General features: G+C 39.3%; 2 protein-coding genes across 2 annotated transcripts in view; both read left to right on the top strand.

Moving 5' to 3' along the window:
* Positions 1-1,426: 1,426 nt before the first annotated feature.
* On the top strand, positions 1,427-8,564 carry LOC101854004 (tetraspanin-4; the record flags this gene model as incomplete). Its single annotated transcript, XM_005092975.3, is given in 7 exon segments — positions 1,427-1,520; positions 3,375-3,566; positions 4,639-4,713; positions 5,346-5,495; positions 5,892-6,032; positions 7,139-7,222; positions 7,736-8,564. Coding segments are annotated over 7 exon segments (802 nt in total), but the record flags the coding sequence as incomplete, so codon positions are not given.
* An 11,890-nt stretch (positions 8,565-20,454) lies between these two features.
* Positions 20,455-23,206, top strand: part of LOC101862782 (ras and EF-hand domain-containing protein) — a gene marked incomplete in the record, with an annotated part of 74,651 nt that continues 71,899 nt past the window's right edge. The window contains 1 exon segment of the mRNA XM_035968385.1: positions 20,455-21,919.

The raw sequence follows: 23,206 nt of genomic DNA, 5'->3' as shown, positions 1-23,206 counted from the left end.
CTCTCTCTCGTTGTCTCTCTCTCCCTCCCCCTCTCCCTCCCTCACTCCCTCCTTCCCTCTCCGTTCCTTGACTTCTCTCAAGGTTTGTCACTGACAAACCTCCCCCTCCCATCTGTACATACTCACCTGTGACGATGCCTGCTTGTCCCCGACCCGTCCACGAAGGTGCTGCTACGCCTTGCTGTGACGATGCCTGCTTGTCCCCGACCCGTCCACGAAGGTGCTGCTACGCCTTGCTGTGACGATGCCTGCTTGTCCCCGACCCGTCCACGAAGGTGCTGCTACGCCTTGCTGTGACCGTCAGCTAGTAGTAACTCCCTCGCAACGTCCCTCCGCTACGTCTTCCCGTTTCGTCTCTCCTCTCGTGCCTCTTTCTGTTGTTCCGTGCGTGCATCTCTGAGGACTTTGACTCCCACTGAAGTCGTGTTGAGGCTACTGTTGTATCCGGGGAACGCTGATTTATTGTGTTTGTTTGAAAATCGTGAAAGGACCAGTAGAATCTATTGTGTTATCTTTGATTTTTACGGATAGGACTTCACTGCTTTTTGAGATTCTCGGTAGTTTGACAGAAGAAACAGTCATGGACAAACTGAGCTTGGATAAGATCTTAAGGTGACAGTGCTGATTTTAATTCCCTCAGAAACATTTTTGAGTTTCTTCTTTGTCCCTTTGGAATAAGAATAAGATGAAGTATATCCTTATTTATGTTCAGTTGAAAGAAACTGGCACGGCTTTGTTGAAACAACTTTTACGGGTATTTAAGGACTGAAAATAAAAAAATACCCCAACGTGAACCTGTTCTAAAGGACTCAGTCTCTTCTTCTGTTAGTAAGAGAAGATAGTTAGTGAGAGCTTGAGTAGTCTGCTCCTTCTACACCTTTAAAAAAAATATATATTTTGGGACCAGCATTGCTAGTGTTGTCCTCTTGTCTACTGGTTGAGATGTATCCATTAATGTTCTGACCCGAAGTTAAATATGTCTCTGCGATTGCCAAGGAGCTGCTAAGTACCACTGTAAATCGCACCTTTCCGGTTTTATATTCCTTCCAAAAGACTCAGATTGAGTGCATGATTCCTGATTTTTGTCTTCAACTTCTTTCAGACTGTATGCAAATGCGGTCATGATGGTCTTCTCTGTGGAAATCTGCAATTTCGGGGGCTGAAGAATGTTTTCTTTTGTTTCCTTTCTTTTTCTTTTCCCTTACACTCCTCCGCTGTCCACTGTTGCCCCTGCCCAACTCCCCCACTCCAACCCCACTCTTTTTTTATTGGCATCTGTGGTGTATCACTAGCTCATCCCAGCCCATCACACCCAGCAACAGTAACGTACTTTAAATGCAACCATAACCATAAAGGTCACATTTAACTTTGATTCCTTCAAGTCATTATTATAGATTATTATAATCATGGTTTATTTTATTCACAGGCAGCCTGAGGCATCTCTGGACAAAATGGGTAAACAAAAGACAAGTTTCAGTATAGTCAAATACATCTTCTTTGGCTTTAACATCTTTCTATGGGTAAGTTCACATACTTTCAAGCCAAAGCTGCTCTTACGATCACCTGTCCCAGAAGTACTTCTACGCAAACAACCACTTCTCACTTTCCCCTTTGAGGTTTTCTTTTGTGTGTGTGTGTTAATTTTTTACCCTGTAACTCTCTTTCTCCTTTACTTAAGTGAGAAGAACACTGTTTGAACTCACATTTTGTCCATTTTTGCTACACACGATTTCAAATGGAATTATGGTGGTGTTGAATTTCGTTTTGACAGGAGGTTTTGAATTTGCCCAGCTGTCAAGGCAGTTCAATAATTATCTTTTCGTCACATTGAAATTGAAATGTATTTTAGCTATTTTTGACGATGTATACTGCTTCAATTTTAAACTTGATTTTTAAATTGTTGTTGGGACAAAATATGGGGCTTAAGGAGGAGTACGGGCATCTAAGGGTGTTTCAATAAAATGTGAAATAGTTTAGATTAAATTAAAAAGAACTTTGTATATTACTCACTAAGAGTGGAATGGGGGCTGGGGGGGGGGGGGGGGATATAATGTTCATATTTTGGTACAAATTAGTGCAAAAAAGTACATGGAAAATATAAGCCTTCCTTTAGAGGAGGTCCAAGACTATTTTGCTTTATAAATTATATTTGCAACAAGTGTCCATTAATGGGCAAACGTAAAAGAAGAAAGTAATCTGCTTTATTTTTAAGAATGAACAACTTTGTAAAAATAGGGTGTTTTCAAACACAGGACACTTGAAACAAATGTTTTAAATGTAAGGGAGCAGTGTGCATTGAGTCTGTTTAATGCTTTATTTTCCTAAAATGTTCCTCTTCTTCTTAATGGCATTACTCTTAAAGAGGGGTATCTATCATAATACTGGACTGTCCTGCATAGTTCATCTGCTGGCCCATGCAGCTTCACTGCACTCTATACTAAGGTATAAAATAAGCACCCCCCCTTCCCCCGTATTAATTTTCAGGGTTTTTTTGCGTGCACCCCCGCTCCTTATTCCATACCCCCTGTTTATTATTTTCCAGCTAGCCACGACTGATGATCATGTGAAATAATATATGTCTAGGTATCTGAATGAAACTTCTTTTTTTTTTGTGTGTGTAAATGGCAAATTACCCTCAATATTAGTACTGGTACCGGATTTGCTACCTCAATTTTCTGTGCATTTAAAAAACTTTTGTACATTGGTTTATATTTTGTTATGAAATTGGTTTGTTCCTAAATGGAAAAAGTTGTCACAGTGACTTATTAATATCACTAAAATTTCATGATCTCTTTCTCTTTTATTCACTGAAGGAGAAATAAAACATATATATAGTTTGTTTCTACTAGTAGAGGGGTATGAGGTTGAATGTGTCCCCCCCCCCCCCCCCCTGCCCCTTTTATTCCGACCACCCGTTTTATTCGATACCTTACTGTCCTGTTAATGGGGTTTGCCACATTTCATGCCTGAGGGCTGTGTGTGTTCTGGGAAAGTGCGTTCTCCAGTTTGGTCTTCTCTGCCGTGAAATTTTGGCGACTGTACAAGTTTAAAACATTTTAATGGAATGTTTGAGTCTAGATTTGTTCCCTCCTTTTTTCTGTTTATCTTCCACCCTTAGTTACAACTCAGCTGAAGCTTTCTCTCCCTTTTTCTCTCTCTTTATGTTTGTAGTTGGCTGGTGCTCTGGTGTGATTTGCTTCTTCTTTCCCACCAAACATCTATTATTATTATCTTTCCTCCTTATTTTCTTTGTATGTTACTCTCTAGTAATCTTTGGATCTTATATGATCTATTTGTGTTGCAAGTGCTGTAAAACTTACAAATACTTTTAAAATTAAATCTCTCTCTCTCTCTCTCTCTTTCTCCCCCTGCAGCTTCTGGGATGTGGTGTCCTGGCAGTGGCCATCTGGCTGTGGGGCACCCGCGGCACAAGTGTCTCTGTCATCCCGACCTACTCGTTCCTCAGCGCTTCCTCCCTGTGCATCATCGCTAGCGTCATTATCCTGGTCATCGGCTTCATGGGTTGCTGTGGGGCCTTCTTGGAGAACCAGTGTTTGCTCATAGGGGTAGGCATCGCTAAAGATGGACTGCTTAGTGTAAGACTCTGCCACCTGTCATTTAAAAAAATAACATGGTATACGACAGATTCCTACTCTGAGCAGCTGAGATACAGAATAGTCCACTTGACCAAACATGGTTAATCCAAAAACTGTAAACCGAAAGAAAAGAAAATCGATTATTGTTTTTATTTCTATATGAACAACTGCTCTAACCCAAAAACTTGGCTAGCCAAAGAAAATTTGGCAGTCCTGCAGAGATATGCCGACTCCACTGTGCATGTTTTGTTTTTGACACATTGATTTTCATTTAGTTTCTTTGAACCTTTTCACTTTTTATGTTTTTGTTAAGTAATTTGTCCCTTGTTTTCTATTTAATGTAACAGTTTTTGTCATCACCAATGTTAGAATAAGATTTCAGCATTTTAATTCCCTTTGATCTCTTGTAACCAGTATTAATCAGCACTCTGAGCTCCTTTCCTAATGGCTTAGAGCACTATATTTTATAATGGGTTTTTTTAGTAGTATTATTATTTTCATCGTTATTATTATTATCTTTTTTTTTTTAAATTGGTAAGTTGTTACGGCGCTCCCAACTGCATAAGGTCGGATGAGCACGCTGGCAATCGAAGCCTACTTTTATCGATTTTAGACCATCAAGGGATCTTTAACATGCGCAACTTGCACAGGTGCCCTCCGAGATTTTTCACCCTTGTCCGAGAAGGTTAGGTGTAGATCTTTCTTACCAGAAGATCAGGGGGTGTGGCTGAAAGAAAGCAGCAAGAAGGAGCCAAAGAGAAGCTGTAGAAAGAGTCAAGAGCCCAGAGGAGGGGGCAAAAGAGGTGAGGGGTGGGGACAGAAAGTGGAGACGAAAGCACTCGACGGAATATGGCTAGAGAGCGGGAAAGTAGGTGAAATGAGACAATTTTAGAGAAGAAATTTTTTCCATGGATACCCGGATTCGAACCCGGGACCTTTGAATGAGAGGTGAACACCTTAACCTCTGGACCACGAGAGCCCCCATTATTATCTGTATTATTATTGTTATTGTTATTATTATTATTATTATTTTCTCTTTCAGTATTTTGTTTTGGTCTTGCTCGTGTTTGCCCTGGAGATCACAGCTGGCACCCTGGGTTTTGTCATGAAGGATCGGGTAAGTGTGTTAGCCTTAAGTAGGCCTACTACAGAGATCAGATTGTTCCATGAATTAAGTTGTTGAAGTAACAAACGTCCATGTCAGTGTAGAGTTTTCATGTCAACTGTTCAATGTAGGACTCAGTTTTATGTCACTCTTCAGTGTGATGGAGTCTGACACAAAGGAGTCAACATGTGCTTTTCTGTTATTAGAGCAACTCCACCCCATGCTGATGATTACAGTGAGTCTTTTGCTTCCCTGCTTGAATGTCAGGAGCTTGCATATATTACGATGCTTGTGGAAAACGATAATGGCAAACTTTGCTCAGCCTTCTGAGAGAGGTTCTGTGTGAGGTTTAATTTTGTCTGTAAATGTCAGCCTTTCTGGTTTTCGTTTTCTTTCTTGTTGATATGAGGGAAGGGCAGTGTTCACCAAGACTTTCCTGCCAGTCCAAGGTGCTTTTAAATCTATTTTAAGTGTTTTTATTTCTCAAAGCAAACATTTTCCAATTGTGTTCCTATGTCTTCTCTCAGATGGATCCCCCCCCCCCCCTACTTGTTCCCTTTAAGTGGAACTCCATACTTGTTCCCTTCAAGTGAAACTCCAATGCAGAATGATGAATTGTTTCTCCTGTCTGTTTTCCAATGCAGGTGCATAAGATAATCCACAGCGAGATGACTGGTGGCATCCGCTACGACTACCGCACAGAGGTGCAGATTGAGACAGCTGACCACAACAACACTCTGGTTGACCGTGACTCCAAGGGCTGGTCCACGATGCTGGACCTAGTGCAGAAAGATGTAAGTTAGGGTTTAAATAAATGAATAAATAAATTTGCCTTACTTGTCTGACTTCAAAGAGAAAATAGCTGTGAGTAAAACTAACACACCTGTGGGTTTCATGTCCTTGTCACTTTGCACTTGTACATGAGGGCAGTGATAAGTAGTAAAGGAATCAAGAATGTGTATGGTGTTAAATGACACTGTCATACTGTCTCACTCTATTTCAAAGGGTGGTTGCTGGGTGCTGTGGTATGATCTTCTTTTTTCCTATCAAAGATCTATCAGCCTTATCTCCCCTCCATTTTTTTGGTGTTTGTTACTCTCTTGTAACACCTCTTATCTTCGGCACTTATCTGACCTAATTGTGTTGCAGGTGCTGTAAAATGCTCACTAAAACTAAAACGCTTTTTTCAGCTTGGGTGCTGTGGTGTGGACAACCACACAGACTGGTACTATGTGCAGGCCTGGCCCAATGAGCAGAGAGTGCCTGAGTCGTGCTGTATTCGTCCTACCAAGGACTGCGGTATAGGGGGCTCTGACCTTTGGTACGATAGGGTGAGTTCACATGCTATCATGTTATGTGTGGAAATGATCTCTAGAGACTTCAGGTTCCAATCCACTGGAATTTCACCTTTTTTCTGTTGTTGTTTTTGTTTAAGTTTCTATGGTTTTCTAAATTTCTTATACTAGTTTTGTTCTATCGCAGACTGCCATGATGTACCACCCCTTTTTGAATCCCTGAACTTAATAAAAAAGAATGTGATATTTGGTAGAATTTGGATGTCTGATGAACCATCAGTTCAATTTTAGATGCAAAATGTGTGTATGCTGCTACAATTTTACCCCACTTGTAAACCTTAATCCCCCAGTCAGCTACTTTTTCTGTGAATGCTACCCACTAGATGGCATTTTTATTACAGAAGATACTCTTTAATTTGAAACTGCTATCACTTTCACAGCATATTTTTACTTTGCCGTTATCGGTTATGCTGCAAATGTTTTTGGAAATTTAGTAGCTTAATGGGTTGTTTGATAGATCTGGTTAAAGTAATAAGAGTAATAGCCTTGAACATTTTCAGCCTCAGGAGGCTTTCATAGGTTAGGTTGATTTTTTGGGGGATTTTTTATGTGCTCAAGGCACTAAATGGGTTGTGGGGGGGGGGGGGGGGAGTATTTGAAGTGCTTCTCCTTTTTACTATAACTTAACTTAGCTTTCTTGTTTGTGATTTTGATAAAGAAATTTCCTCATGATCCAATGGTTTCTTCTTACTGCTAAGACGATCACTTGTTATCGAGAAGAAAAGTGGCAATTGTAGATCGATGGTCCTCTTTAATTATATTATCATAATGATATAGAGAAAAAAACCACAGGGAGGGAAGTGAGAAGTGGTTGTGTGTACAGATGATTGTTTTGACAGGTCGTCATAGAGCAGGTTTGACTGTACTTGTAGATAATATACATTTAGTGGTGCTAACTTTGGACAGAGTTTTGGAGGGTGTTACTGGTGGTTCTTGCTTCTGAATTGTCGCTCTGTTGTTTCTGCCAGTCTTTTCTGCCTCTTCACATCTTTTGATGATTTGTTGTCAGTCCATTTACTTTTTTTTATGCTGAGCCACAGAAAAGGAAATGATCCTTCTTTCTATTTCTTTCCCTTATACAGGGCTGTATTGAAGAAGTGGAGTACTGGTTCACTCGCAACATGTATGTGCTTGGGGTCACTGGGGTCACCGTTGGATCTGTGCAGGTGGGTGATTTTACGCCTTGAGAACTACATTATTGACTGTTTTTCTTTTTCTTCTGTTTTAATAGACTATTCAAGCATCTGTATAACTTAATGTCAGTACTTTTGTCTCTCTTACCTTTCTTGTAAAAGTTACTGAGCAGCAGCCATGAACAGCTGGTGGCTCCATTGGGAGAGGAATGTTAAGATTAGTAAGAAGGTGTTAATCAAGTTGGGGTGAGGGTCAAAGTTACAGGATATGCTGGGGTCCTTGCAATGGCAAGTCAAGTAAAGTGATCTCAGATATTGTCATCCTTTGTATTTTATCTGAAAGAATTTGTTTTCTACAACAACAAAAAAAAGAATATAATGTACGTTTTTCTCATTTTTACGAAATGACAAGTCGCCAGGTACATCTGCTTGATGCACGTGATATTTTTCCCTGAAATAACATTATTGGTTGAGGTTAGTGTTAATATCAAGCGACAGACCCTACTGTTTTGATATTTTCATCTTTTTGCCACCATCTGCCCTCAGATTCTTGCCATGGTTGCTGCCATTGCTCAGTTTTGCTATATACGCAGCAAAAGATTTCCCCTGTGACGGAAGGGAGGCTAGCAGTATTTGTCAAGAACTCTGAACTCATCAGTGCTCTCTACCACCTACATGATAAGACTACTTGTGTTCATTTTTCCACCTGGGATTTGAGAGTCACAGGCTGTTTGCCGCGGTTGTAAAAAAAGTGGACTTGGTGTTTTACAATTGATGTTTCATCCAAGCACTGGCTTTTGTACATGTTTTCAACTTTAAGTGTCTAGGAAACACTGGCTGTGTCATACTTTCATTGTGGATCCATTCCAGGAGTCGTTGCGGTCAGGTTGTTGAATGACTATGATTTTAGCATCTGCTGTTGTTTTTACCTCTTTTTTTTTTTTTCCATGTATTTATTTATTGCTCTTTGAGAGTGAAGAAAGGCTACAAAGAAGACATGTTTACAACGGAGGCACATGTGACTATGCTTGAAGCTGATGTACTCTTAAGTGTATTTATTCTGAGTAGAAAGTTAACAAGTGCATTGTGCTGTGCGTCTTTAAAAGGGTTGTTTTGTGGCTGTGAAATTAAAATTTCAGCTATTTATTTTTTCTTCATGTGCATCTCGGGCAGGATTTAGCAATATCGCGACTGCCCTGTGCAGTAGAAGTTGCTCCAGTGAGATCACTTTTTGATTTAAAATTAAATCTACCTTCAAAATATGTACTTGTGCCACGACACGGTGGAATCAGGCTCTCGTCAATTTTTGGACACATAATGTTATTGAAATCACCTTAAAGCTTGTTCATTTGTCTTACTTTTGATGAAAAAAATACCCATTTATCTTGAATAGAAGTCAAGATATTTGCAATTGAAGGAAGTGGTGGTCGTCTGATGTCCAAAGTAAAATTAGCTAGAAAATGGCGACCAAGGTTTGGTGACTTCCTAAGCTTGAGTGTCCTTGGAAACTGCAAATTTACATTTATTGTGTGCCCTTCATCAACGTTTTTCAGTATAATCCACATCAAAATATGTCGTTAAATACACATAAAAGGAGTAGAGCCGATAAAAATAAATTGATATAAATTGCTCAACATGTGGAAAAATGTCCATTTCTCCGACTTCATTATTATTTCTCACATTTAGTAATGATAAGAAAATACTTAGGTTTGAGAGAAAAGTCTTTGTATTCAGTTAATCTTCCTTGCCCAGTGATGTAAATCCACATTACGTTAAGAGAAACTAATATGTATATCATCTTAAACAGTTTGGTGTATGAAGGTGTGACCAAACTTATGGATGTTCCATATTCACCTCTCACTCTTAGCACAGAGTGCCAAAGTGAATATTTAAAATGTTTGCATGGCTGGATGTGTTGTTGTTAGAAAACAGATGGAAAGCAAGCCATATGGTCTATGTTTTAAGAAATTGGTCCCAAAATAAGTTAAAGGGACTGCCCTGTACTGAAACTGATTCAGTGAAGAACAGGTACGAAGCTGTATGCGACCTTGATGTTTGAAAATCTTTTGTGTTCTACCTTTGTATTGTTTTTTGGGGCGCTTTTTGTTCCATTTTGTGTATGTGATATTGAGATGCGTGTATTCTAGTGGTTTTTAGGATGGCTTACTCTATCCCTGTAATTTTATCAGGGAGATTTGAAATAGTTTTAGAAAAAATGTAGTCATTGTATAGTCATATTTACTACAAAAAGTTGAAAGAGACTGAACATGTAGTAATTGCACTGTGGTGTTTGTCACTGAAAGATGAATGGTGGCCCATTGTCCTGAAGCTGACTGAGTTTCACTCTGCTGGAAAGTGATATAATAAATACTCCCACCTAGTATCTGTCTGGTGAATTAACTGTTGATTACTTGCCACCAGTGATGGAAATGATGAGATGTTGTTCTTGATCATACATCAAATATCTTTGTGTAGTATTTTGTGTCATGACTTTGAAACCAGTACCGTACACATTTATTTTCTATGAAATTTGCAGCCAGTGAATAAGGCTGAAAATAAGTACTCTGTGCTTTCTTTAGCAGGACTTAAACAAGGGTTACTGGTTTAGTTACGGGAAATTTAATGTTTTCAAAGAGAGTTTTTGAGCCCATTATTTTAACTCAAAAAACTGGTATTTTTAAACTAGTTTTTTTTTAATATTGAAAATGAATAGTCCCAACTTTTTATACCTCTTTCTCAGTGAACACTGTATTTTGATGTATGCAGATAATCATCAGCATTAATGTCTGAGCTAAATGTAATTTTTTTTTTCTTTTACTGCTGTGTGAAAGTTCTTCCAAATGAGATGAATACGAGTTTCTATATATCGAAATAAGGACTCCATGCTAACAAATTTCAGTTGTCATGGTTTTTGTTCACTTACCCCTAACATTTAACTTTGTACTTTAGGGCTGCGTAGGGTGAGAAAAAATGTGGTTATGCGTGCATGTGTATGTGATCTTCTGAGTGACTTTAACTCTTTGAAGGCACACCCTCTTTCCCTCTGTCGATACCCTGTGACACTCCTTTTTTGCCATTTTATACCAGATCACCATTTTTTTCCTATCAACAGTACAAAAATCACACTTACACCACTAAAAAGTAAAATTTCTTTATTTTTCTCTCATACCAATCAGTCATACATTCACAATACCAGTCTTACCTTGATCAAGGCTGCAAGATCACTATAGTTGCCCTCAAAACAAAATTTTTTTTACGAGATGAGACTTGGGGGTCAGGTATATAATCCATAAGAAAGAATCTTGAAATCACATTGTTATTGTCAAAATATGTTCCAGCACATTTAGTACACACACACAGTTTCCAGGAAAGTGTTCTTTCAATGTTTGAAGGTTCCAATGATAGAAAATTTGGATAACTGATAGTTACAGCAAAAAAGTACCAAGCGTTCCTTGACAAAGAAAAAACAAATGATGGCCCTACTAACTGTCACATATTTAGAAGTAGGCCTGCTAATTACAGTAAGCAGCGAAGACATAGAGGCTTGCCACATTGTTCGCACTCCATGTCGGTTGGTCCTTGCTTTTTCTTGCGGAGTTCTTCACCTGTTGCATACCATGCAGTTTTTGTACTGTTTTTTTTCCACTTTGAAGAAGGGAAGAGGGACAGGGTTGCACATGTTCTTGACAAATTTGTCAAGTCTCCCTCCTCTCTTTGCGCACCATGTTGTGCAGAATGTGCGCTTTTACCGTGCACAAAGTGAGGAAGGGAAACATCAGTTTCTTCCACTTCTTGAGTGTCTTTCTGTGTAGTGGTAGGTAGGATGTGAGCTGGTCAGAATGGTCTACACCCCCCATGTTATATGTGTTGTCAATTACGGCGGTAGGCTTCCTTTTCTCCTCGGCCCTGGTGCGAACAGTCACCATCTCTTGGCCTGTGTTTTGTTGTAAGCAGGTCGACATCTCTCTTGTCCTGCCCCCAAATTGCCATCAGTTTCCCTTTGCGTCTACTAAAATCTTGTTGTCCTCTTTGTAGCTTTTGTGAAATGAGATCCTTCGGCATTCCCACTCTGTTGACTCGAACAGTGCCAACCATGTGAGTGTTTCTTTGGAGAAGCTTGAAACCTAACTCAGGGCAGCAGTAGTAATTATCGACATAAAAGCTGCAGCCTTTGTCTAAAAGTCCTTCCGCGAGTCGCATGCTTACATCTGTGGCTTTGTTGCTCACTCCCGGCTGAATGCAGTAAACTTCCATATTCCATATGTACCCCCTGGCACTCTCACACAGTTCGTATAACTTCATGCCCCACTTAGTGGGTTTGTCCTTCTTGTAGACACGAAACAACAGGCATCCTTTCCAGGGACAGATGGCTTCGTCAAAAGAGATTTTCTCTTTAGGGGTGTATAAGGCCTTGAACGTGGTGTTCATATGTTAAAAAAAAACTGTCTCACCTTGTAAAGCGGGTCATGACCAGGCTGACCTCTTGGCACTGACGTATTGTTGTCATTCATGTGATAAAAGGCAAGAATTGCCTTGAAGCGCTCCCTTTTTATGAGGGTGGCAGCGAATGATGCTGCTGCTGACAGGTCTTTGCTCCAGTATTCAGTGAGAAGTGGTTTCTTCACAAGACCTATGTGAATCAGAATAGCAAGAAACTTTTGAATCTCATTTTGGTCACGGGTTTCCATGTCTTGAACATTGACCGTTTGGATAAATGCGCCCCTCTTAGTTCCTTCTCGTGAATAGCGCCTCTTGCGTACAAATTTGTCTCTTTTTTCATATGTTTTATCACATCATTTGTTACCATCAGTTCATGGAAGAACAGTGGTGAAGCATCATCAGGCACATCAAACTTTAGTCTCGGTTGACTGGTGAAAGGGAAAGTTGCCGGAAATTGTCGAATGGTTTGAACCCACTCCTCACCATTGTCCTCTTTTTCATCCTCATTATCGTCATCTTTTTCCATTTGAACTTTGCACACGTTTGGAACAGTCTCATCTCCACCCCTACTCATTCTAGGTGTCTCCTGCTTGGGCCTGGTCTATCATTGTCACTGTCACTGGAGTCGACTGAGGGCCCGTCGCTATCGCTGGAATTATTTGATCTAGACGTAGATCTACCGACCAATGGTACAGATTTATCATCACTATCATCTGAAATTTCTTCATCTTACTCTAAATCTAACTCCTCATCATTGCCATCATCTATAAAAAAAACTCCAAAGCTTCTTTAGTCCACTTCAAACCACGTCGCCTGGAGCTCGTCATTTTGGATAGAAACTGCGACATTTCGTGCGAAACAATGGGCAAAACAAATGCCATGCAAAGCTATCCTAATTCGAAAGCAAATAAAGGGGAATCAACCAAATTATAGGGGTTTGGACAAGCTTTCTAATGACATAGGGATTGTCCACCTTAGACCACTAGTTTGGCAAATAAACACATTTGAAATCGTCAGTGATCTGCTGACACGGCAACAACGGTAGATTCCCCTGTCAGCTGACGCGTCTTCAAAGAGTTCAGAAAGAGATTGTTGATGATACTTGAAAATGTTGCTTAAAAAAGGTTCTCTTTTTAGGTTTCCTGTCAATTGCTTGTACCTCTGTTCACTCAGTTAATGTCATGCTGGACCACATTGTTGATGACCCTAGTTGAAGTCCCTTACCAGGCATTTTTTAGTTTTTAAATTTTGGTTTGTCTTGGGATTTTGCTTGGCTGTCTACCCACCTTACTCAAGTTGTATCACAAATGAATGTTGATTTTTGAAGCCCTGTCTTTTAAATGATCTGTCAGTGTTTGTATGGATGTTGGACCATAACAGAATAACTATACCACACTATTCAGTGATTCAGTAATATTGAACATTTATTATTTATTGTCTTAGGCATTGAATACTGTTCTGTCACACAGAATGGTTACTAGTGGTGAAAGGGTGAACAAAGGTAAGGTAAGTGTTCGTAATTGGCTGCATTTGTGCTTTAGGAGTTTTGGAACACTCAGAAATGTTGGAACGTTTTGTTCAAATTTCTCAATTGTGCCTTTTTTTCCCCACAACAGTAAAACACTCCCTTAAAACGTTACCTGGTTATAGCACAAATATTTCATTCAGCAATCACATGGATTTTGTTATTGCTGAATTTGATTTTCTAGAGGGTTGTGAATAAGTTATCCTTTGCTTTTGTAAGCAGTGAACTGATTGTCAAGTTTTTCTTGTTGCATTGATATGAATGTCATTTTACGTGTGTTTTATATAACACCTTTTGAAATTGCGATCGTAGTTTTGAGTATGGAAATATGATTAATGCGGTCACTGGGGTTGTTTTTTTCTTAATGTAATGTGACTGCGATTGCTAGCGGTGTGCTGATGGTAGATTATACTACTTCACTATCCCTTTTTTGTTTCTGTCTGTTAACCCTTAACCTTATGATCGTTATTGAGTCGATATGCTTCTTTTACTTTAACTAAAGCAACTTGTGTACTTTGTTTGCTGCAAGCTTTGTGTTAGTGAGCGCTGATAGTACGCACAATATGCACTTCCCTCCTCCATGTCTGAATGCTCCTGTTTTTTACTCTGTTTCTCCAGTTTCTGTCTTTCATAACATCTTGCCAAAGAGGCTTTACGAAGTTTATTCTCACTGGTAGATGTGGGTGTATAGTAAATGCCCGAGTCTGGCTTTCTCTCCCCCACCCCCCTGCAAACAGTGTTTTGTTTTTTTCATCACTTCTGTCATCTTGGCATGTTCCTGGGTAAATGTGGCTATTGGAGCTCTGTCGCAGGAAACTGCAACTTGGCTTTGATCAACTGGTATAAATAGATAAACAACTTGCAGAAATTTCAATGGTAAAAAAATCCCTAATCTCTATGTGTTTTACTCTTGTGTTCCCAATCTAAAATATGTTGACCTGTGTGATACTTAAGTTTGTTTTAAATCTTCTTTTGTGTGAGTGTTTTTTATCTTGCTCCTAGGGTACTTGAAGAATTTTTATAATCCAGATGGCTCTGAGCTCTTACTTGAGGTGCCATTGAATGGATCAACAACTTTACCTCACGGCTGCCAAAAGTCCTGCATTTTGGGTGATCAGTCGATCTTTTAAAACTGTTATGTCCTTCTGTCTCTTTTTGATTTTTTAAATTTGTTTTTTTTGGGGGGGGGGTAAACTTTTTTTGTGCTCTTTGTTTCTTTATTGAAAAAAAGTTTGTTGTTCTTTAACAGTGGATACCAAGCCACATAGTTTTCCTTTTATGAAACTGATAGTCTTAACTCACTTGAGCCGGAGCTATTTTTCACCCAACAACCATTGCAGCCTGACATTTTTGAGTATATTAAAGCGTTAACCACAAAAAGACTGAAAGCTATCATAATTTTAAAAAAGGCAGCAAGAGAAAGAAAGAACTGCTCTCACAGAAAAAGAAACTGCATCTAATTTGTCTGAACTGTTTTTATTTTATCAATATTTTGAAATGACAATGTCTGGGGGTTATGCAATTTTTTTCCCGTCCAACTTGTAATAAAATCATCTATCACAGTGCAGGGGTGACTGACTTAATTCGTTTCAGCTCAAAATGTATCACACATAACTTGACCAAGTTTTTAAGGAAACGAGACAAGTGGGTCAACTGTTGGCTCGTCGCTTCCTGTAGCTTGCAATTGAAAAACACCGGAGTTATTTATCAATAAAGTGCATCCCATAAATACACAGGACTTGGCCACAGAGCCGGCGCGCGTCCTGTAAGTACACGGGAATAGGCTCAAGTGAGTTAACAAAAGGATATATCTGCGTCTTATACTTTTTCTTGACAGCTTTTTTTTTCCTTTTAGAACATAGCCTTCCTGACAGCCCCTCAGAAATCAGTTCTCTCTAGCCCCATGCATCCAGCCCCTTTGACTCTTGTTTCCTAATTTTCCTCATGTGTTGCAACCCATGTTCTTTTGGGGTTTCTTCTGAATCCTTTTCCCTGTGCCTCTTTATGTGTACAAAACTCCACTTTTCCCTGTTCCTATTGTGTCAAGTAGCAAGTTGGTTTTTTCTGCAAATACTTTCAGAATTGAGACTTTTGTTCTCATTTGAGTCCATGGCACATCTATACTCCTCGTGTATAGCTATTAAACAATAAGGAGTTATTTGCTGTGTTTGCTGCTGTGTTTAATGTTTGTCGAGGCCATGTAGACGATATTTTAGGGACCCCCTGTGGCTGTGCCACTGACTGAAGTGTCTTTAGACCATTCCTGAACTGGGGACATTTCTCGTTCTCATGCACAGTAGCATTGTAAATGGGCTGATCCAACAATGTCGTGCTCATAATTGTGCCTGATCTACAACAGGGAACTGCTGCTTTTTCTTTCCCAATCCTTGCTATCGTCATTTCCTCTACTTCTTTTGTATGTTTGTCACACTCTTGTGACCCACTATTTTCGGGGTGCCTTGATAGTCGAAGCAGACTTTATGCTTTTGAAGCTTGAGAGATAAGCAGAGTAAGTCTGATTCCCAGTAAGCACTTTTCTGTTGACATCCACCCCTTGGCGCTCATATGACCGTATGCAGTTGTGAGCACCGTAAAACCTCTACTAAAACTAAAACTACGATGTTTTTTTTATAAAACTAAAGAATGAAATTGTTTTTGGGGGACCAAACCCCAGCATATTCATCCTTTTTTTTAGACGATGTGCTCTTGGCTTTTCAGGTATCTGTTTTACTCTATCGATTGAGAGTTATGGCAATGTGTTTTAAATCGTTGTCATGCTGTATTTTTTTTGTCGATCACAGGCTGTTTGATCCTCCTTTTTAGGTGTATCTGTCCTACTTTTCCCCCCACACTTGATAACTGTTACTGTGTCGATGTGTTTCTCTTTTTCGAACTTGGTCAGTGTCAGTCAATGTTATCTGATGACTTCAAGTCTCCCACCATCATCAATGTGTCATGATTATAAAGTCTACTCTTAACTGGATACTTTTGCTGTTCCCTCACTGATGGGAGTTACAGCTCTTATTCTGTTCTTTTTAAATGTATTTGTATGCTTTTTCTGTGAGCCATTCTCATGTTCTCAGATATAAATTTATGAGGCTGTTATTCAATCTTTGGCTACAAACAATAGTAGAGTTTTTTGTTTGTTTGTTTTTGGTTTTGTTTATTTTTTTTCCTCTCAGGCCTGACGCTACATGTAGTTGTTTCCTTCAGCATTACATTAGAGCAAAATCAAATTTTGTCTCTGTTATAGAAAGTTTATGAGTTTGTTTGTGAGGCTGATGGATGATTGAATTTGTCTTAACTTCTTTTCTTCTTGTTTCCTACATCATTGTGTGCTCTCTAGATTAGTAGAGAATGTACCCAGCAGTCACTTGTTCAGGGCTTGAGTAAGGTCAAATTTTTTTCTTGTTTCTCTAGAATATTTTGACTGATTGTCCTCAAGTGTCCAGTGTCTTGATGATGAACCATGCATTTTGGTTTCCGAATGATTCTTCATCGTTTGAGTGGGTGGTAACTCCTACAAATAGGAGCCTACCCAAAAAAATTTAAAAGGAACCAAAAATTATGTTTTTTAAATAATGTACACTTGAAGACTCAAAAGTTCTATTGGCAGCAGGTTATGTTTGCAGTGAATGTTTGTGTATTTAGGATATTGATGCCTTCCTGATTGTTTGTGTTTAATCTGGGTTCTTAAGATCTGTATGTGTCATGTCAACTTACTGCTTCAGACTCCTAAATGTGGATGTGATGCTTAGCACCCACAACCTTATAAATGGCAAAGATATTGCAACTAAAATGCACCTCATCTAATGACTAACGTACATACAGTAATGTGTATCAGAACGAGTGTTTGTGTCTGGTAATTTCAGCGAATGAGGGTTTAAAGTTTAAATTTTAATTAAGTCCCTAACTAAGTGTATTTGTAAATGTGCATAATGTGTGCACAGTACCTTTCTCAGATGTATTTTTTGTGTATGTGTTTTATGCATTATTTTGCTCTCTATTTTGAGTCAATGATATTCTCATGTACAGAATAAAAAAGTCGAAAGAAAAAAACTGTTTCATTCACTCATTTTTGTCTGTGCTCATTCGTGGTTGTTTGTATATTGAGAAACGCCTTATTAAAAGCATAAACAATAAAGAAAGCTTTAGCTTGTTTTCAGTATCAGAATTCTAGCCAATCGGAATCTCTGGGGAAATAGTAACACCAATTTTAAAAGATATTCAATCAAAACCCTGCCTCATTGTCAATGCCAGTGCTATGTGTTGTATACAAAAGGATAGTGTGTCTATCTCTTGTTGCGGTAGGTCCTACTTCTTTTATTTCCCTCTGTTGTTTCTGTTTATCTGTCTGGCTTCATCCTTGGACTATATGACCGTTATTGTGTCAACGTGCTTCTCTTTTCTAAAACTCAACTCGAACTATCTCTTGCAGCTGCTTTTGGTGACATGTTCAAATTTTTCAGAATCCGTTTTACTTTTGGTTTTTCATTCAGTTCCTGACACTTTGCGAATCCTCCTGAAGAGCCATGTTTTTTGTCAGTCAGATATCGAGGGTGGTTGACAGGTGCTCTGGTGTGGTTTGCTTCTTCTTTCCTATCGAAGATATCTATTTTCCTTAACTTTTTCCTTTCTTTTTTATTGTAACTCTTGTAACGCCTATAATGTCCGGCTTTTATATGACCTAAGTGTGTTGCAAGTGCTGTAAAACTATTGCCCTAACAAAGTCACTGTTGGTGGTTGGCGGGTGCTCTGGTGTCATTCGCTCCTTCTTTTCTATGAAAACAACTATTGTCCTAAACTCTCCTTCTTTTTTATGTTTCACACTTTTGTGACACTTTTCATCCCCGACACTTATATGTCCTAATAGTATTACAAGTGCCGCAAAACGCTTACCAAAAAATAATAATAAATGGAAAAAACATAGTCACTTATCGCCAAGAAGAGAACAAACAGCAGCTATTTCGATTTGAAGGAAAAATATAACCTACTACATGGTAGTGGTAGCCCTTGCGATATAGACGGCCTGACAGAAAATGAATAAAACAGACGGGAAGCTTTGTGTTAAAAGCAATCAAAAAGGTACTGACCAACCTGTTACTGAAAGCTGGCCATGACGCCACGATGAGGGTGAGATTGAGTGGATATTACTTTACAGAGTGTTTTTTCCTGCTTGTTTCTATGATGCTACCGTTTTTATTTGAGAAAAAAGTAGCCTACATAGATGCAAAACCACCGAAGCTAACTTTCATTATCAAAGTCAAATTGCTCTTTTTGATATGCATTGGTCGATATCCTACACGGTATTACCTCGCCATGTCGTCATTTAAGGTGGTAGTGGTGGTGGTTGTGTGTGGCCTAGTGGTTAGACTCTCGGACTCGCAGCCGTAAGGTCGTGGGTTCGATCCCGTCAGGGGCTTGGGAGGGGCGCTTTATATTATGTGCTCATTACACCTAAATGGGAACGGGTACCTGGCTATAGACAGTTGAGACAGCCAAAGATCTTGTCAGTTTGTAAGTGTTCATGCCTTAGAGCGTGCACAGCTTGCGCAGTATGCTTCCCGGGGAGCCGGGAATGTTTCTGGGTATTTCAGAATCTGTTGGGATAATGATGATTGTAAAACGCATAGAGTATGCGGTAGAACATGGATGTGCGCAATATAAATGCAATTTTTATAAAATATTATTACAGTAAGTGGTGGTGGTGGTGGTGGTGGTAGTAGTGGTAGTAGTAGTGGCGGTAGTAGTAGTGGCGGTCGTAGTGGTGGTGGTGGTAGTGGTAGTAGTAGTAGTAGTGGTAGTAGTAGTGGTAGTGGTAGTAGTAGTGGTAGCAGTAAGCCTATTGATTTTATTATTGTTATTATTATTATTATTATTATTATTATTATTATTATTATTATTATTATTATTGTTGTTGTTGTTGTTATTATTTTTATTGTTGTTGTTATTATTTTTATTATTATAATCATTATATAATAATAATAATAATAATAATACTGTTATCACCATCATCACCACCATCATCATCATCATCATCATCATCATCATCATCATCATCATCTATGAGTTCAACATTAAAAACTACAGACGCACCTTCAAGTAAACTTGTAGCGCCATATGACCTTATGCAGTTGCGAGCACCGCAAAACCCTATACTAAACTTTTTTTAAAAACTTGCAGCGCCCATGCCTGTAGCAGTAAGTGTATTTCCTGTGACAGTGACACTATTGTATTAATGTCGCAACAACCTGTAAACTGTAAAGGCGGATGCGACTTTTTCTAAAGTTATAGAAATATGCGGTGTAAAGAAACAAATAACAATAATGTATGTCCCATTCAGCCACAAGCTGACAAAACGCCTTTTTTCATTTTGGCGCCAACATTTTTTATTTCCTAATTTGAAAGGCTGATCAGTTACCCTGCTTGTGTGAAAAATATCAAAGTGAAACTGTGACTAGTTTTTGAATAAATCAGAATTCAAAATTTGAAATCACTTTATTTTTTAATGGCTACGCTGACGCCCTAAAAACCCTCTTTTTCTCGAAACTGCTGTGAAGAGAAAAAAAGGCGTTTTGTCAGCTGACAGCAGCATAGTTTGCCTTCTCCGCGGGGCCGACCTGGGCGAGAAAACCGATACAGCAGTTGAAGGAGATACAGAATACACCTCCGCACTCGAGTAACGATTCATGAAACATACAACCTAAAGAGGAAAAAGGGGGAAAAAGGGGGGGGGGCGTTGTTTTGTGTGAGAAGAATTGTTGACCTGTGATATAATATCCTCCTGCAGCAAGCTCTCTGGTGTAATTTGGGTTCACTATGGAGAACACTCTTTGAATGAATTGGAGCTAAATGAAGGCAAGTGGGATTTGGGGGGAGGGTGGAGAAGGGGGAGGGGTGCCACGCGCTTTCGACTATAGCGAGACTATTATGTCTTTCCTTCATTTAGGCGTCTATATTTGCGTCTTCACACCGCCATCCGTCAACTGATTGAAATGCATGGTCCTTATCAAACTAATGTAAATTTGCTATACGTAGGCCAATAAAATATTTTTCAAACCTACGCATTAATGGATTTCAACACCTTGTCTTCACACAGTTCGATTTTTTAAAGCGGAATAGAAAGAAGGGGGGAAAAAAGATTTTAATTGGAAACTACGGGAAAACAGAAAAACCGTGAGAATGACCTACGTCATAAGAGCTATCGATTTCTGTACCAATAACCAGGGCCAGCTCGCCAATTTTAGGACGTTGACACACACTGTGAGTAAAACGTTCACAGAACTAAAGGACGTTAAGTTACTATAACATGGGTATTTACAGTTTCATAAATCAATCTAATCTGCTGAATATTTAATGCAAGCTCAATGATTAGGTCTGATATCCTACTAAAGACAAATAAACTTTCTCCGATCGCTCCCTCCCACTCCAACTTATGTGGTATAACGGTTAAGCATTTCGCCGTCGCACAACGAAGACCCGAGTTCGGTTCCCAAGCGGATGGTTTTTGTTTATCGAATACAAGTATCTCGGTCTTTCCGCTGGGACGTTGTATCCCTCTCAGCCTTGGTTGGTCCTGGCAGACAGGGTCAAAACCCGCCTCCTGAGTGATCTAATTCATCTAAATTGTGTCCATGTTGGCGAAAGTTTCTATAAAGATTCTACATGATTTTCACCACTAACCGCTGCAGCGAAGCCGCATGTAAATTAGAGCATGCCAATTGTCCAACCTCACTGGTCAGTGCATAGGTTTAACGCTCTTTTCAACATTATTTAAGAGACGGGGCCTCCGAATTTAACGTCCATCTGCAACAGGGTAAAATTACCCGGATGGTGAATCTTAAATTCTCCCCCAAAACCACCCACAACCACCGAATGGGATTCGAACAAGGGCCATCCGCCTGGTAGTCCAGCTGATTCAGCTAACTCGGCTAACAAACAGTGCTCCCTGTTCAGCCTCTAAGAGGGAAGTTTGGAGGTACACGACCGTTAGCCCAGTCACAATCTTTAGCCCTCTCACTATTGTCTACTCGTGCACGTACCTACAACCTATGGAACGGAAAACTTACAAACAGACCCAGCGGCTCCGTCAATAAACCAATTGATTTTTTCGTCCTACGAACAAGAGCTAAGTAATCCTTTCTCCCCCACCCTTTCGATCAACTTGGGACGGCTCATGGTCCGACTTGAAACAGCTGTGGACCCTGGGCGCGTTCCGAATCAGATCAATTTCTACACATTTCTTAAAAAAACTTCCTAACCGCTGCTCTCAAGCGGAACCTTTCCAATCAGAGAAAACATGTTTGTGTTGTGTACAATAGTTATATTCTTATTATAACGTTTTCTCAAGTTGAGAGCACCTTTCTAAATCAAGACAGCTGTAGTAATTATTTGCAGGGTAAGCATGTTTTTGCTCTCTTTTTTTTCCTCTGCATTCTGTCTGCAACACTTTTAATGTTGATTACGAGAGGCTTTGTAAAGGAACAACTCTCCTCGCACTGTGCTCGGTTTAGCTGTGGTGTGGAACGGACGTACGTTACTGGTTAAAAACAGAACATTGTGAATTGTATTCACGCAGTCTAAACCAAAGTCTTCTAACTGTTAAATCGGAACTTGTCCTGCTGTGTTCCTTGTTTCTGCTTACTTTTGCGTTGTATGTAAGGGATTTATTTTTGCCAACTGTTAATTAGCGACGACGAACAAGTCAGCCAAGTTTTTTGACTGCGGTCACTGCGGGAGGAAACGGATTATTCCTTTTGACTGAGGTATCACTTACCCGTAATAACCTTGTTTGTGTGCCATGAGATTGAATGGTGTACTCTTCGGAATTTAATTTTCTGAGGTAGATCTAGGCATTTGTCTCGAGCAAAATTCTCGTTCCTGTAGCTTAAAAAAATCAGTGTTTGAAATGTCTAAAAGAGCAGAGGATGTTTAAGCCTCCAAGAATGATTTGATTTATTATGATACATAACATTGTATGCCTTTCCTTCGTATTTCGGAGGAGGAACTTAAGCATGTGCACTGTTATCCGTGAGACCCAAAGATAGCAGTATATTATGTCACAGTTGAACAGAGACCAATATTTTTTAATTTAAAAGAAAAAAAAGCATAGTGCTAGCGTTGATAGTGTGCTTACTACACTGTTTTTCCTTTATGTGTGTGGGTGTAAGGATTATATATACCAATTTTTAAGCCATAAAGAGTTTCGGGGGAGGTGTGTGTGTGTGTTTGTTTGTTTGTTTGTTTGTTGTTTGTTCATTTGTTGGTTGTTTGTTTGTTTGTTTGTTGTTGTTTTTTTGGTGTGTTGGTTGGTTTACTTGTTTGTTTTTTGCTTTGTTTTGTTTTTGTTTGTTGTCTTTTTGGTTGTTGTTTAGGTTGTGTGTGTTTTCTTTAAGGTGGGAGGGATGTCAGTGCCACTTCTCCGTTATCATCTCTTTCTGCCTTGCGTTTACGAGGCATCTCTTCACACACAAATGTATAGTCATCCTAACAAACAGAAGGACAACACGAGCTTGAATATATTATTCAATTTCTAGTTTAAAGGAGACTGAATTAACAGAAGTGGTGTTATAAAATTCCAGGTGACATAGAATCTAGATATCTAGTCCTTACATTCTAGTGAAAAGAAAGCGAAAGTCGTCGGGAATACCGTTTTAAAGAAAATTTTGCTTGCGACCGGTCCTTATGCCCAGTTGCCAGTTAGTTCATTGTAATGGATAAAGAGAGGAGGGTGGTTGGTGGGTACTCTGGCGTGGTTTTTCTCCTTTTTTCCTGTCAAACAGCTATCGTCCTTATCACTCTTCCTTATTTTTTTTTGGCTTCTTACTTTCTTGAAACACATCTAATCTGCGGATTTACATGACCTATTCTGTTGCACGTGCCGTAAAACTTATACTAAAACAATAAGGATAAGATAACCTTGAATTTCGTTAGAAACGAATGACTTCAGCGGGGTATTTTTGTAACTTTATACATCCTCTAAGGAAAAGGGTGTGCAGGGAGTGTGTTGGCGCCCGCGTGCGCATGTGTGTGTGTGTGTGTGTGTGTGTGTG

The sequence above is a fragment of the Aplysia californica genome, unplaced genomic scaffold (assembly GCF_000002075.1).
Source record: "Aplysia californica isolate F4 #8 unplaced genomic scaffold, AplCal3.0 scaffold00056, whole genome shotgun sequence".
Classification (NCBI taxonomy): domain Eukaryota; kingdom Metazoa; phylum Mollusca; class Gastropoda; order Aplysiida; family Aplysiidae; genus Aplysia; species Aplysia californica.
The sequence above is the reverse complement of the archived record's forward strand: the minus strand, read 5'-3'. Positions and strand labels throughout refer to the sequence as shown.